We start from the raw sequence: 14766 nt of genomic DNA, 5'->3' as shown, positions 1-14766 counted from the left end.
AGAGCAGGAACCACCTAGCCCACTAGCCCAAATTCTTCAGGTGGCTGGCCAGTGCCTTCTTGTTTTCCCTTTCAGTTCCTAAATTAGTCTTTTTGTTGTCTTTCTAAGGACATTCCCTTTGGAAATTATCATTGAATTTTGGTAATGTGTATATTAAGTTTCAAAAAATTATGAGTTTACTTTTTTTTTTTCAAGAATTTAGATAAATGCCTATGGTTCTTTTGTTTTGCTTAAATAAACTATTTTTTTTAAAGATTTTATTTATTTATTTGAGAGAGTGACAGAGCAAGCATGAACAAGCTGGTGGGGGATGGGCAGAGGGAGAGGGAGAAGCAGACTCTCCTCTGAGCAGGGAGCTGATGCGGGGCTCGATCCCAGGACCCTGGGATTATGACCTGAGCCGAAGGCAGATGCTTAACCACCTGAGCCACCCAGGCGCCCCTAAAGAAACTATTTTTGATGAAGAAAAAAAATAAATCTGGAGAAATACTTTCTACACATCTTAGTTTATAAATAATTTACTTTACTGTATGGTAGTGTTTTTCAGAATGACTTTTGGAAAAATCTCTGTGTTTAAGCAAGTTATCCAAGATCTTTGTGGAACTATTTTGATAAAAAAATTGAGGGTGTTATACGCCAGTAAGGAATTGTTGAACACTACATCTGAAATCAATGATGTAGTATATGTTGGCTAACTGAATTTAAATTAAAAAAAAAAACAAACAAGTTGAACCACTTGATAAGAACGTTGAATTGCTTACACTGGCTGAGTCCATATATCACCCCAAGAAAAGTGATCCAATTTACACCTTTCCCTCCAAAACACAAATTTTCCCCCTTTTCTAAGTATTTTGAGCTGGAAACTCAGAATGCTCACTTGCATTTGTGGGAGAAGCTGCTTTTCACAAACACGAGTAAGTGGAATAAATTTAAACAGCAAAAGATTAATAAAAAAAATGCACCACAGACACTGCATCACTAAGAAAGCCAGTAACTTTACTGAATTGTCTGCAAAATACAAATTATACCTTATTTCCAGCAGGAGAAACTTTTGAAAATTCCCCACTTTTATTCACTACAGACAGCTGAATTAAGTCCCTTGAGATACACAGATGTGGTTTAACTTAGTTATAACATCTTGTCATCTAGTGGCGACAAAGTCCAGCTTATGCCGCTGTGAGCCTCTATTTGAATATTTGTTGCAAATGCTTGTATGCCCTCATTTACAAGCTATTTTAATTACTGTCATGTAATGGAAACAAGTCCCCAGAAAAAGAAAAAGAAGAAAAATGATACAGCAAACCATCTGAAGCAATCCAAGTCCTATGCCTACAGTGACCCAGGTTTACTTTGCTCCAAGAGAACACTGGTACTGCATTCAAACCACAACAGAATCCATCACTTAGCTGACCTCTCTGAATTAAACTGAGGTATGAATCAATTTGAGGTATGAATAGGGAAGGCAAAATGCAATACCCGATTATGAAAAATAACCAAAATGGACAAATTGAATGTAGAAGATATGTGGCTTGGATTGCTCCACATCTTTGGTTAAAACATATTAAGAAAAGCCTTTAATTACATCTGTAGTCTGAAGCATTCTAACAGACACCAGTATTCCATCAATCTTCAAAAGATCTGTAGTGGCAGGAAATTAACGCCATATAAGTGACGACATCACAGCAGATGGCACAAATGGGAACAGATGAAGTATGCCATGCTTAGGCAACAGCCTTTATTGAGGGTTCAAGTGGCTGCTTCTTTAAAAAAAATTTTTTTTAAAGAAAGAAAATACAAAGCATTTACCCTCTGAAAAAATAAACAAAAGCATAAAGGGGGCAAAAAACAAAAACAAAAACAAAAACAAAAAAACAAACCCCGCTAGCTCTAAATTGAAAGATGGGTATGTAAGAAAAACAAATACATAATAGTGTGAGAGGGCAGACATTCTTTTAAAGAGTGTATTGGAATTCTTTTTTTTTTTTCTCACTTTAGTCAACCTTAAATTGATCTGAGGATGATAGGTATTTTCATATTCATCATTACAAAATGCTAAATTCCACCTTTGGGAAAAAAATAAGCCATTTTACTAAAAAACACAATTTTAAAAAAGGTTGAAATGAACAGCCTTCCACTCACCAATGCATACAATATACAGGTTGTGCAGCTTCCCTATATTGCATCAGTGTTACCAGTATTTAAGCTTAATATTACCAAAAATCTTTGAAAATAGGATTAGCTATAACAATATCTGTAGCTGTGTAAAACGCTACTTATGGTTCTTTTACTTGCAATGAAGAATGTTGCCTAAAATGTTACTCTAGGATGGGTTATGTAAAATAAGACTCCCTCAGGGCTCTGCCCTAAACTCCTGAATACAAAGGATTTACCGTGATAAAAACCCAAAACCATACTAGCTTTGCAAATACAATAAATGGTAAATTACAGATAAGGTAGAAGGGTAAAGATAGACAGTGATTGTTTACAGAAAGTGACTCATCACAATCAAAATTGTGCTTTTTCTCATTAAATCATCTTAAAAAAATTCTCAGATTATCCCTTCGCTATCTTGCTACCACTTTATATGAATTCAGTAGCGGGAACAAGAGATGACTGGCATCCATTTTCAAGTGATTCTGTTCTTTTTCATGTTCTTATAAAACTATTGTCAGAACTGCTATAAATAGCCAAGGCTTCTGCTGGTACTTTAGCTTACTTTATCTTCAGCATTATAAATTCACTTTTCCTTTGTTGCTGAGGCAAATTGCAGGTAAAAAAATTAGTATGGCTATTTTTTCATATTTTCACATAATGACCCTTTCCCACCCACTGGTAAATTTCTGCTGATATTGATAAAGTGTTTTGAAATGACAAAGAACATTTGTGACATGTTTGCATATTTTATACACATCAAGTTATAAGGATGGTTGTAAGGATGGGATCAAGTCTATGGTGAGGAAAATGACTTTCTTAGATTTCCCCCCACGTGTGAATATGTATGTGCGCGCGCATGTGTGTGTGTGTGTGTGTGTGTTTTCAGGGATGATCCTCTGTTTTTCCTCTGCATAAATGTTTTTCTTTCATGTTCCATGGATACCTCAAGTAGTGGGATATATGGAAAGGTTGATAGACATTTTTTCTTTTGTTTTTAGTATACAAAACGTTAATACAAGGCAGGCTAGTATCCTCTATGGATACAACCAAAGGTGTGATGTGGTCTAATTGTGGATTTCAGATCAAGTTAAGAAAAATACAGCCTGGTTAGTAAGGTCTCTTGGCTTTTGCCACCCAGCGGCAGCCTTTTATGGTGAGAAACACATAGCAACTATGCAAGTGAAAGAAAAGAATGGATAAGAAATGTCCTACACGTGCGATAGCAGTGTCGATCTTACTGTCTGGATCTTCGTTGCTGTGTATGTCAATGCACATGAGTGGAGATGAATCGACAGATCTTCACATTCCAAGAGAAGGAAAATCACTCCTAGATTGAAATCTCTTTTAAACAATATATATCAACTTTTTTTTTTATGGCACTCACTTTTTAAAGGGTCTGAAAATTAATCCCTTATAGACGAATATTAGACAAGAGTCATCGTTATTTCTTGAAAAATTTAAAAAAAGGGACATAGAGAGGTTCTTTAATGGGATTTCTTGAAATGGCTATTAAATCTCTTTATTGAAGAAAAAAAATAGATGACATACATGCTTTATGCAGAAGTGACAATTGGGGGTCCTGACACACCGGGATTGTTCAACAGCCCTATATTGCTGACAAGATTGTTGAGGGTCAGTTAAAATAACTAAAAATGGATGACGAAGCAACTATCCCTTTACCTGCTTCCTTCTTGTCTAGCACCCAGTCTTTCACATTTTTCTTCTGTGGGAATTTATAACTTATGCGTCGAGTAAACGCCATATCACTTGTTTCTAGGGCCATATTTGCAGGACATGTGCCCCAACACAGCTTTTCTATTCTGGGCATGTTTCTAAAAAGTGTCTCAGATTCTAGGCTGAAAACCAACCAGATAATTTAGGATACGGGCAAGTTAGGGTATGCACTTACTGAATTCCAAGATGCATGGTGAAATGGTGAGATCAGAAAGGGGCCCTGCATTTGATAATAATGCAAAAACAAAAACAAAAACAAAAACAAAATAGCATGAAAGAAACTCATTAGTATATACAATGGATGTCAGTTGACCCAATAGATTGCTAATGTATTAAAAACAATTTAGGGTGTTGCAATGTGATATGTTCTAATCCCACAGGTTATCCTTTTGACAGCTGACCTTGAACTTATAAAATGTATGCAGAGTAAAAGAAAACAGAAAGAAAATAGTTACTCAAATGTGCAACTGCACAAATATACCCCCCTCCCGCTATTAAGATAACAAAACTTCTGCTATTACCATAATATTATATATATTAGAAAGCTATACACAAGCATGTTAATTTCACAGATTTTTTAAAAGATTCTTAATATTTTATATAATTAGAAATACACATTTCAAAAACAAAACTTCTACAAAGAGAAAACAGTTATCTTGGTTAGCAAAGCATGGAGTTCCTCATGGCTTAGGGTAGTGCTTTCTATACAAAAAGTCCTTTTTGGTTTTTTACAGGACTGTTTAAAATATTAGCGAAGCTATCAAGGGGGAAAAAAACACATTTTGGCTTAAGTAAACTACAAAAAGCCACAAATGCTTTGCAAACTCTGTCTTACCTTTTATATGAAAATAAGCAAAATGTAATGTACATATTTTTATATTTTTATTTAATAAGAGATGCAGACCCAGATTTATTTATTTATTTAATTAAATACGTTAGCCCTCAAACTCCACATTTTTTTTTTTTTTAAATAGGTATGGTCCTCTTTTAATGGTCGTTGATCCTTTTTAATGAGTGCCATACGCCAATGATATGCGTGCAGGTTTGTGAGCGCGTTCTCGGGATGTTAGGTGACCTGGTGTGTTCCTAACATTTACCAATGGCCACCCTTTGCCGGGTCTGTCCAAAACATCTATACATTTTTCTATATGTTGCATAACAGCTGCTCTCTCTTTCAGTAAAGATCTGCCGCTTTTGGCAAATGTTTCCTTTTGTCTATTTACATGTAAATAACGTTGAACCTGCAACATGACACTATCTATTGTAACATACATTTTGCAAAGGAGCACAACAGTGAAAAGAAGTTAGCCTTAAAATCTATTTTGTACAAGTGTTCTGTTGTACAACTCAAGTGCTAAGCTTATCTCAGCATTTCTGTTTATCTTTATACTGTATCACTGAGGCAATTTAAAAGTACTTTTACAAAACAGAGTACCTGACTTTTTTTTTTTCCACACACAGCACATATAATGCATATCGACCCCCCTTCCCCATTAAGGTATAGCACACACACACACTGCAAGAAAAAAAAAAAACTATTAAGTAATAATCTGATCATGTTGCCCATCCTTCAGAGAGTCGCATGCGCTTGACTGAGGGACTTTCCCTTTCGTCCGGCGAAGGTCTGGTGAGTCCAATGGGGGAGTGGAATTCATTCCGGTGATCCTCTCGGTCGCTCCCGTCGTAGGAACTGCTACAGCTGCTCAAGCTGTCAACAGGAGACCTCCCCGCCTCGTGGCGCGTGTGTTGTGGGTATCTCGAAGGGGTGGTGGTACGGTCTCTAGGAGGAGAAACAGGTTCTGACTTGATGTTGAGGCTTTGAGTAGAAGGCAGGGAGAGATTTGAACTCTGAGATAAATGAGTGCTAGTGCAAGCTCTGTAGGAGGAAAGGAAACCCAGTTACAGATGGAGGAGGCCTGGAGCCCCCAGGAACTCACAATTACATCAAACATCAGCTTCAAGACTCGCATAGACACCGGAGCATGCCCAGAGGGAGGAGAGCAGTGCTTGGAAGCCCTCGGGGGGCAGCGCCTTCTCAGGGCCACTGCCAACGCCTGGGAGTAATTACAGGATTTCCCAGGATTTCCCAGGGCCAGGCCTCGTGAATCAGACCTCTAGTCTCTGACAGGCTCCCTACACATCCAGGTTACTGGCTCAGAAAGGCTTAACACCACATGCTGGAAAAAGCATTTTCTGTGTCCATGGGATTTCTCCCTAGACTAGTTCCAAACTATAACCTAAGATTTAAGATACAACTTTGAGCTTTTGAGTGAGACCCCTTTGATTTCCTAATGCCCGTGTGTGGAAATGATTGGAAAAAGCCTGTTATGGATACAAATGCTTCTCTCCATGTAATAAGCACATACACGTGAAGTTGTATGATCTTCAGAGAAAGTGTAGACAGTTCAAATTTCAAATGAATGAATCCATGAAATGCTACATTGAACTGTATCTGGTGAAGAGCTTGGAGGGGGATACGATGGGAAGCAGGGTGAAAATTATCTGCAGGACAGTTTAGCGTTGGCTTAAAAACACTTTGACTTCCTACGCCACTAAGACTGGTCAATAGGCTGCCTTCATCCTTTTGCAGCTACGTGGGATGCAAGTAGCGACTCTTTCCCACAAATACCTCAACTTCATTACTGCGAGGCTCTCCCTGCTGGGGTACTTAGTAGGGTATCACTCATCTTAGAGTTATAATTGGCAAGAGTTGAGGAACCTGGATTGTCTAAGGCTGTTGTAAAGAAGGATCTGGTGTGATTTTATTGTGTTTATAAGCCTTAATCCTCATTTATTCCAGGAGAGTGTAACTTTCCCTTCTTCCAAAATGTGGAAGAATTTAGGTACTTGAAGCTCTGGAGGGAAAAGCATTAAGCCCTTAAGTGTAGATTAGCAACCGCAATGACTTTGATCAGGATAAACCAGAAGAACACTGCCGACATCAATTTTAAGATGCTCTTACTGCTCTTGGATTCTGATCGCACTGACATTGGTGGCTAGAGTCAGCATTACCTGCCCATATTGTCAAGAACGTACAGATCTCTCTTCTAGTGAGGAGTCACAGTGAAGAATAATCCATACAAATACCCCCGTTCCAAACAAAGGAAAGTGAGCCTGTCTATTCATGGATGTGATTATGTTAACTTCCAAGTGGAGAGAATTAGATGACAAAAAGTCATTATGAGCAGTGAGAGAATGGGTATATATTTCAGAGGAAAAAGTGGAATTTACTTGGGGCTGGCTTTTTGGGAGATGCGCTTCAGGCTCAAGATGTATAGAGATATAAAATTAGTCAAAAGGAGTTTATCTTTGAGTGATGTTTTATACAAAAGCACCACCTACTGGCAAAGAATTACTTTCCTTCTCTTATTAATAGATGAGCTAATGTCTAGAATGACCTAAAGGAGAATTACTGGACTCCCTATTAAGCCTTTCTTTCTCTGGCTTTTATGTTATAAAATCAAAACAGTCTTAACATTTATATCAAGTTACCACATTGAGTGCCTATGATTGTCAATCACCTGCTTATACTCGTCATCATTTGTTTGTGGTTTTTATTTTACAGTCTATATTAGTAATTTTTTACAAGTTTAATTAAATAATCTTCAAATCAAGAAGATATTAAGACAGAGTGAGGGGAAACCCCTGTATTTCAAATGGACCCATAGTGGTGGGACTATTTTATCTTGGTTCAAAGTTACTTAATGATTCGTTTTGATGTCAGAGGAAATCATCTTTTGATTTCTGGAAGAAAGAATTTTCCTGGCTCTCGATAAGAAAGACTATTTCACTAAAATTTAATTAAATGCTTCTACCACGAATCACACACTTTTTAATAATGAACGTCAATTAGGAGTCTGAAAACAAAGTGGCATATCTACAAATACTTTTGGCTGCCCTTTGACATTTAGATTGCTTCTTCGCAGGCAGGGAGAACATGGACAATTAGAAAAAAATTTGGTGAGCTGGACTAGTATAAGAAGTTAATCTGGATAAATCAAAGAAAAAATAGTATAATCAAGATGCTGTTTGTTTCATACAGCTTTTAGAAGCTGCATCATCTACTCATTTACTGTATCTCCCATTGTGAACTGGCTTGTATAGGTGTTGCTGCATCTTTTCCCCATAAGAGATATAACACTTATTGCTTATCTCTTCCTATAAACAAATAGGCTAGATCCTAAGTTTTCTTTTTGGTGGCATTTCATTTGACACTGAAAGCATAAATGAAGCATTTTGAGTAGTTCTGGGGACACTAAATCCACAGTAATGAAATGTACGTGATGAATGAGATTCAGCTTCATTATACTGTGGTATAGGATTCCAAATAGAATGAAATGTAATTGGCTAGTCTCTGTTATCAAACTATTATCTTGAAAAGAAGAAGCATTAAAAATCACTTAGCTGTATACATGCTAGATTCAGATACAAGCATGTTGGTCTGCTTGTTCTTGAGAACAAAATTTTTATAGACATGTAATTGTGAAATACTCCATGTGTGTGGGTGAGAAAGAGGTGGGTGGGGAGACAGAAGCCAGAGATGCAAGTTGCCCATATCAAATCCTGCTGCAGGTTTTCATCTACTACAGATGTCTTCCAACTGGGAAAACACCTACCCTTCCCCATAATTGTTCAGAAATGAAACATGACTGGATAGTTTTATTCAAATTTCTTACTGCCTCCGCCCAGAAATTAGACTATCAAACTATATTTAACTTAACCTTTTAAAAGTTGTCTTTAAACACCCACATCAACAAAGATGGTGTATAGAAATGCTTCCAGAAAACAGGCTGCCCTTTTCTTAAGGTGATATGAGAAAAAAAAAAAAAACACTTAGAAATTTCAGGGGCATCTTCTCAAATATTCATATTCAAATGACTGTCATTAACCCTTGATGGCAAGTTCCTTCTGCCAGTCAACTCTGCTTCCTACATCAAATCAAAGTATGTCATTTATCTGACTTGGTTAGATAAAATCAGATACTAGATAGAGTTAAAAGTAAAGCTTCAAAGAGTTAAAGGTATTTCCATCAAAAAAACATGAAGAGCTCTTTTACACTCTTAATTTTAGAAAAGAACTGTGGTGACCATCTTGGGCTGCTGGGAATATTCACTTTGGAGGAGCTGAAATATATTCTGCTCTACTTTGAACACTGTATCTGTCCAAAGGAATGTGAGCCCACCACACAAGAACATGAGGATACTATAGCCTAAAAAAATACTGATTTTTAAAATTAATTCACACTGTAAGGAATTAAGGCACCTCACATATTTTATTTTACATAGATATTACAACTTGGGATTTAAAAAGATAGTTTAACAATTATGTGAACATGGGCTACTCCCTCTCAAGGAAACTCCTTTTGAAAAAGCTACCCGTGTGTGTGTGTGTGTGTGTGTGTGTGTGTGTGTGTGTGTGAAACAGAGAGAGAGAGAGAGAGAGAATGAGAAAGAGAGGAAGGAAGAAAGGAAAGGAAGGAAGGAAGGCTGGCCCAAATTAGAAGGACTGGAAGGGGTATCCTATCTATTTGAGGGATAAGGGAAGTGATTAAGTGCAATAAAAACTCCTAGACTTAAATCTGAGTCAAATTATGCACCATGAGAACCGTTGCTGAAAGAAACCGGAACTACACAAAATGCTTCATCCTTGGCTGACGTAATTTGGTTTCTCTCTAGGCCAGTTCTCTCCTTTCTCATTGACTGAAGCCTTTATTAAGGGCAGCAGAGAATTGGATCCTTCCCATGCAATTTAGGGGACTTTTAAGATTATAGTATAGTTAAAATACATAAATAAATGTGTTTTATATATATAATGCAAATTATCAAGTGTTACTAAACACAAAGAAAGCCATATTCAGAGAAAATAATACAGCTTTTGACATTGATAATTTCTTTTTTTTTTGACATTGATAATTTCTAAGGAAATTTAGTCCTCTAATGGATGAATTTTGTGAAAAATGAGAAGTGAACAGCTGCTTATACTTTTGCCAAGAAGCAAGTACAGTGGATTCACTGCTTTGCCACGGCAGTGCAATGCCGCATGTGTGTGTTTTAAGATGGCCTGGATGGTATCGTGCAGTTAGTGATAATTAGCTTAAACAGTTATTGCAGTAAGTGTCTACTTGCATAGTTAACAATTCTGAGAAAATTTAAATCTCCTAAAAAGAGAAACTCTGTTGCTGATTAATATTTAATAGATTTTCAAAGTTAATCTTTTAAGAAAGCACAGCAACAGTGTCGTGTGAATTTATTTTATTGCTTACATGACAGGTCAGGTTTTCAACAATAAGGATTAGTGAGCAGGATACACATAAGCAAACAGTGAATGGGAGAAGACTGCATTACTGGAGCACTAACCTAGGTGAAATCAATTCAACAAGAAAGCTAGGAGGGCACGGAGGGTAAGAGATGAAGTTGTGATGTCAATCAGTGATCTTTATTCTAATCAGTGTTTTATTCTCATTATGTCTTTAGAAACAGAAGTCTAGAGCTAGCTAACTATTTTAGCCAAATGGCTCAGAAGAAAAGTAAAAGTGAGGCAGATATATAGAATGTTTCTAAAATATAAACTCTCATGTTTCAATATTTTATACCTCCCTAATATTTTCTTCTGAAGATTAATTGGTTAGTAAGTTACTAAACTTAAAGTCTGATCTTTGATTCACATTTTAAACTTAAAAAAACTCTCTGTTTTACAAGTAGCGTGAATTACGAATTTGGGGCTTTTTAAAGGTTTGAACATTTCCATAGATAAACGACAGGAGTCATTTTTTTCCAATAAAGACATTTCTCAAAATTACCACAAGGGGGCAGAAATACACATATTCTGATTTCAGAAAACAACAGAAATTATTTTTATACCCAAATTTAGATAATTAGTATATGTATGCATCTATACACATATACTTATATTTGTATGATATCTATAAACATATAACCTTATGAGGAGTATTTTATAAACATGAAATCAATAGAATAGTAGATCCTACAAATACTAAGATTAGCATCCATTATGTGGTGAATGCTGAGTGATAAGGATTCACAAATATCTCAAAAATTTAAAGAACTTATAAGTGTCTTCTTATGTCCCACATGAGCTATATGAAAAGTTAACTATGAAATTTTTTTCACTGATTGAAGTGGAAACCAATATAGCTTAAAACGATAGGGAAATAATTTATCTCATTATCACAGAGCTCCGTTCCTCTTAAAATATAAGAAAAGTAATATTTAACCTACTTGAAAATATACTGATCTGATAATTTCACATTTTGATTAAGTAGAATTTTACATCCTTTAATGGGACACCAGAGCACAGTATTTAGAGACTGCTTTTGTCATTCAAGAACACATTCTCAAAGTGTTTTATAAAAGAAATAATATTGCTTACCCCAGTTGACTGAGGGCGGATGGCGGCATGTTATGTAGGTGTTGCTGTTGCCAGCCAGTTACTGACCCAAGATGAAGAGCGCTGGCGGTGTTAAACCCAGACAGAGATGACAGGTCTGCACTACTCAGAGAGTACTCTAGAACAATAAATAAAAAATGAAGGAAAATGCTTAATTTGAAAATTATCGAACGGCAAATAAGCATTTCCAGTTTAAAAATATTCTATTAGTATTATTTAATGATTACTGTAAATTTTCTTACTTTGGGGGCAGAAGGGCTGATAAAGCATCAGGAGCAATTTTAATTTAAAAGAGATATATCATATACCCAAAATAAGTATTCCATGAAAGCTTTGAAGTATTACAGCTTGCAAAATTGGTTTATTAGAACTACAATCTGGCACTACAGTATATATGTATTTGATGATCTAGAAATGTTTTTTAAACAATCCTGAGAAAGTGAGCTTTCTGCTACATCAAAGAAATAGTGGCTCATTTTCCTTGAATCTGGTCTCTTACATTGAATTCAGGTTGGGTTAATAAAACTTTCAGTCTCTTAAGAAAGAAAAATATGGATATTCACTTTGTCTTAGAAACAAATAGGTAATGGTATGGTCTCTGGACACCACAGGTACTAACTAAAGCTTCCTAATAGACTAAAAGGTACTATCTTTTTTTAAATCTTGCTTTTTAATAAAAAGTATTTAATGTACTATCTGAACATGGCAAAGCTACTCACCGGTACCATATGTTGTTGAAATGGCTGATGGATATCCTCCCATCCCTTGTCCTGGTAAAGTAGGAGTTGCTACGGAAACCACTGGGGTAGCCAATGACTGAGCAGACTGGGAGTTATTTATCCTTTGATTCTTTTAAAGTAAATAAAGAGACATTATTGATACAATTTTTTTAAGTTAAAAATGTTAGATTTCAGTACTAGTTTTGCATATAAAGAGATAAGTTGGTACAAATCTCATGAAATTAATCATTTAACATGTGTCTCTATGAACTCTGCCAACCCTATCATTTACAATCCTTCAAGAGACCAGTTGTTGCCATAGTAACCCATTACATCAGTATCTCCTAGGCAACTGAACTAGTAACAAGTACCATAAGCTTTATTATGGGTAAAAAACAGACTATGTTGAAAACTGATGAAATATGTATACTGTACTCCATTGTTTCAGTTTTTATTCAAATGCAAATTAAAAAAAATTAAAATCAACCACGGTGGTTTTTATGCTCAGTTCTATACACAGCAGAGCAGATGGGCAGAAGTTCATGCCACACTCTGACCAGCAGGTGGTGCTCTGACCACTTTTTTCAGATTCATCTAAACTTCCCTCCGAAGGAGATGGCAAAGCAGCTAACATGTATATTTAACTCCTTACAGCAAGAAGATTAAAGATTCACATACATTTAAAGATCATGAGACGTTAATTCTTAGAAAAATAAGCATCTTCGTGGTTTATACAATTAAGGAAATTATTTTGTTAGAATTTTACTATAAATCCTAAAATAAAATTGAAAACATGGTCTTCACTTACAAAGGCTGAGACAGAAAAATAAATAACCTGACATTCTTTTCACCTGTGTGTGATACCTGAAATTAATGGCATTTAAATATGGTTAATGTTGACATACTATGGCAACTTCTGAAATCTTCCCGGTTTACTAAAGCCACTCCACCTAAAAGTCATCTTGGGTTTCTCCTTACATGTGCCATTTAAGGGAAGTACTCTTACTACTTACCAAAAGCAGGTCGACATCCTCAGACTGAGAGCATGGGGAAGGAGTTTTATTAATTAGTGTCTGTAAATATTTATAATTGGGCAAAATCTTTTCAACAAAAGGCAAAGCATTTTCTGATAGACACAACAGTTTAAACAATTTTAAAACCCAGACTCTACAGATAACTCCTTACAAAGACATTCTTTGTTTCTCTTAATGAGCTGTTTGTCTCAAATGTGAAGACAATCTACCCAGTTTTCTGCACAGGTCAGTGTCTCCACCTTCGTTATTTCAGCACCATGTTTTGAAAAAAAGAAAAAAAAAAAAAGGCTGTACTCTGAAACCCCACTTGCCGGAGGAGGGGGGAACTACACCTGGCTGCTGGTGAGAGGCTGTGCTGACCACTCACGGCATCCCTGGGAGAGCATCAGTTTTAAGGAACTTGGAATAAATCTGCTGATAGAGACAGCCTGACATGCATGGCCCACACTGCTTGGCTATGGCCCTGTGGGAGGTTTTATTTATTAGACCCAGTCTTTTCCGAAGGGAACGTTGCATATTATGTGATTTTTTTTTCGTTGATATTCAAAATTAATCTGCACTGTGCCATAATAAACTAATCAGTTTGCAGGACTGTTTTACCCTGAAGCTTGCCACAGAGCACAGAAAGAAAAAAAAGAAATGTGTTTGCAGAATGATCTAAATTTGTCTACTGAATCTTGGTTTTAAATGTTCTCACTCTTAAGCAAAGCTAATTTGGAGAACACTGATGTAAGTCTCTTTGTTGTTGAATTTGGTCCCACAATTATTATCTTTGTCTTAGCCCTGCAGACATAGGAGAAAGAAAAATGATAGAGTCCAGGGATATTATTTATATTTCTTATTTATTTTTTATTTAGTTTTTCTTACAGTGCCCACTTCTTGATGTAAAATATAACCTTTGTTCTCAGAATGCCTAGAATTTTAAAACAATTTGCTTTGGAGAGGTAGTTATTTGTATGAAGCACATATATGGGAAGATGAATTGAGGCAGTGCACAGGCATATGCTATATTAAACATTATCACTGCAATATACTCAAGAAAAGAATGGCCAATTCATAGGAGAATGCTCATTTAGAAATTATGGAAAAGATCTTTGGTTGTCAGCACCTTGAGGACATAACTAGTTCAATATTATGTTATAAAATTCCCTATTCTGTGAGTTTGATTCTACCATTGGTCAAACTCTTTGTGTCAAACTCTTTGTGCCATAAGCATAGTAATAAGTAATGATTCTTTCTAATTATAAATTGGAGGCCTTAAAAAGAAATGCTTATTTATTTATTTATTTATTTAATTTTTTGCCCCCAAACAGGAGTTTTATAGTGGAGTTTATTGGATTTTTTTCTTTTTTAACATGGAAAAGGGAAATGTGAACCAGTTACCAGAAATAATGGCTAAATACAAAGTGGGCTCCAGCAATAGCATGGATATGTTAATTTTCTGGGAGCACCTAAATAATTCAGAATGTTAGAAAAATACAAAAATAGCAAAACATATACAAAACATTATCAACATTTATTTAAAGTGTAGTGTCGCATTACCACTGATGGCATCGTATTCTTGCTGCCTGGTGGAATAAGAACTCGGAGATCTGGTTTACGGTTATTCATCCCTAAATTCATGGGGGGAGGAGATTTTGCTTGCATATTCTTGTTCAAGTTACCAGGTGAGACCAGCAGACCTGGTGAGTTTCGGGGATTGCCATATCCGTTCCCTG

The 14766-nt window shown here is 36.0% G+C and overlaps 1 protein-coding gene across 16 annotated transcripts in view; it reads right to left on the bottom strand.

Annotated features, from left to right (window-relative positions):
* Positions 1–975: 975 nt before the first annotated feature.
* Positions 976–14766, bottom strand: part of MEF2C (myocyte enhancer factor 2C) — a 169149-nt gene continuing 155358 nt past the window's right edge. For 10 of the 16 annotated variants that reach the window (XM_077865157.1, XM_077865150.1, XM_077865175.1 and 7 more), the window contains 5 exons: positions 14591–14763; positions 13028–13051; positions 12015–12144; positions 11278–11413; positions 976–5764 (listed from right to left, as the gene is read on the bottom strand). In XM_077865157.1, the coding sequence (XP_077721283.1) occupies positions 5443–5764; positions 11278–11413; positions 12015–12144; positions 13028–13051; positions 14591–14763 (785 nt within the window). In that variant the 3' untranslated portion in view covers positions 976–5442. The remainder of the gene's footprint in view (positions 5765–11277; positions 11414–12014; positions 12145–13027; positions 13052–14590; positions 14764–14766) is intronic. The other 6 variants (XM_077865222.1, XM_077865249.1, XM_077865211.1 and 3 more) reach the window with 3 other exon arrangements.

This window comes from Canis aureus, chromosome 2, assembly GCF_053574225.1.
Source record: "Canis aureus isolate CA01 chromosome 2, VMU_Caureus_v.1.0, whole genome shotgun sequence".
Lineage (NCBI taxonomy): Eukaryota > Metazoa > Chordata > Mammalia > Carnivora > Canidae > Canis > Canis aureus.
The sequence above is the reverse complement of the archived record's forward strand: the minus strand, read 5'-3'. Positions and strand labels throughout refer to the sequence as shown.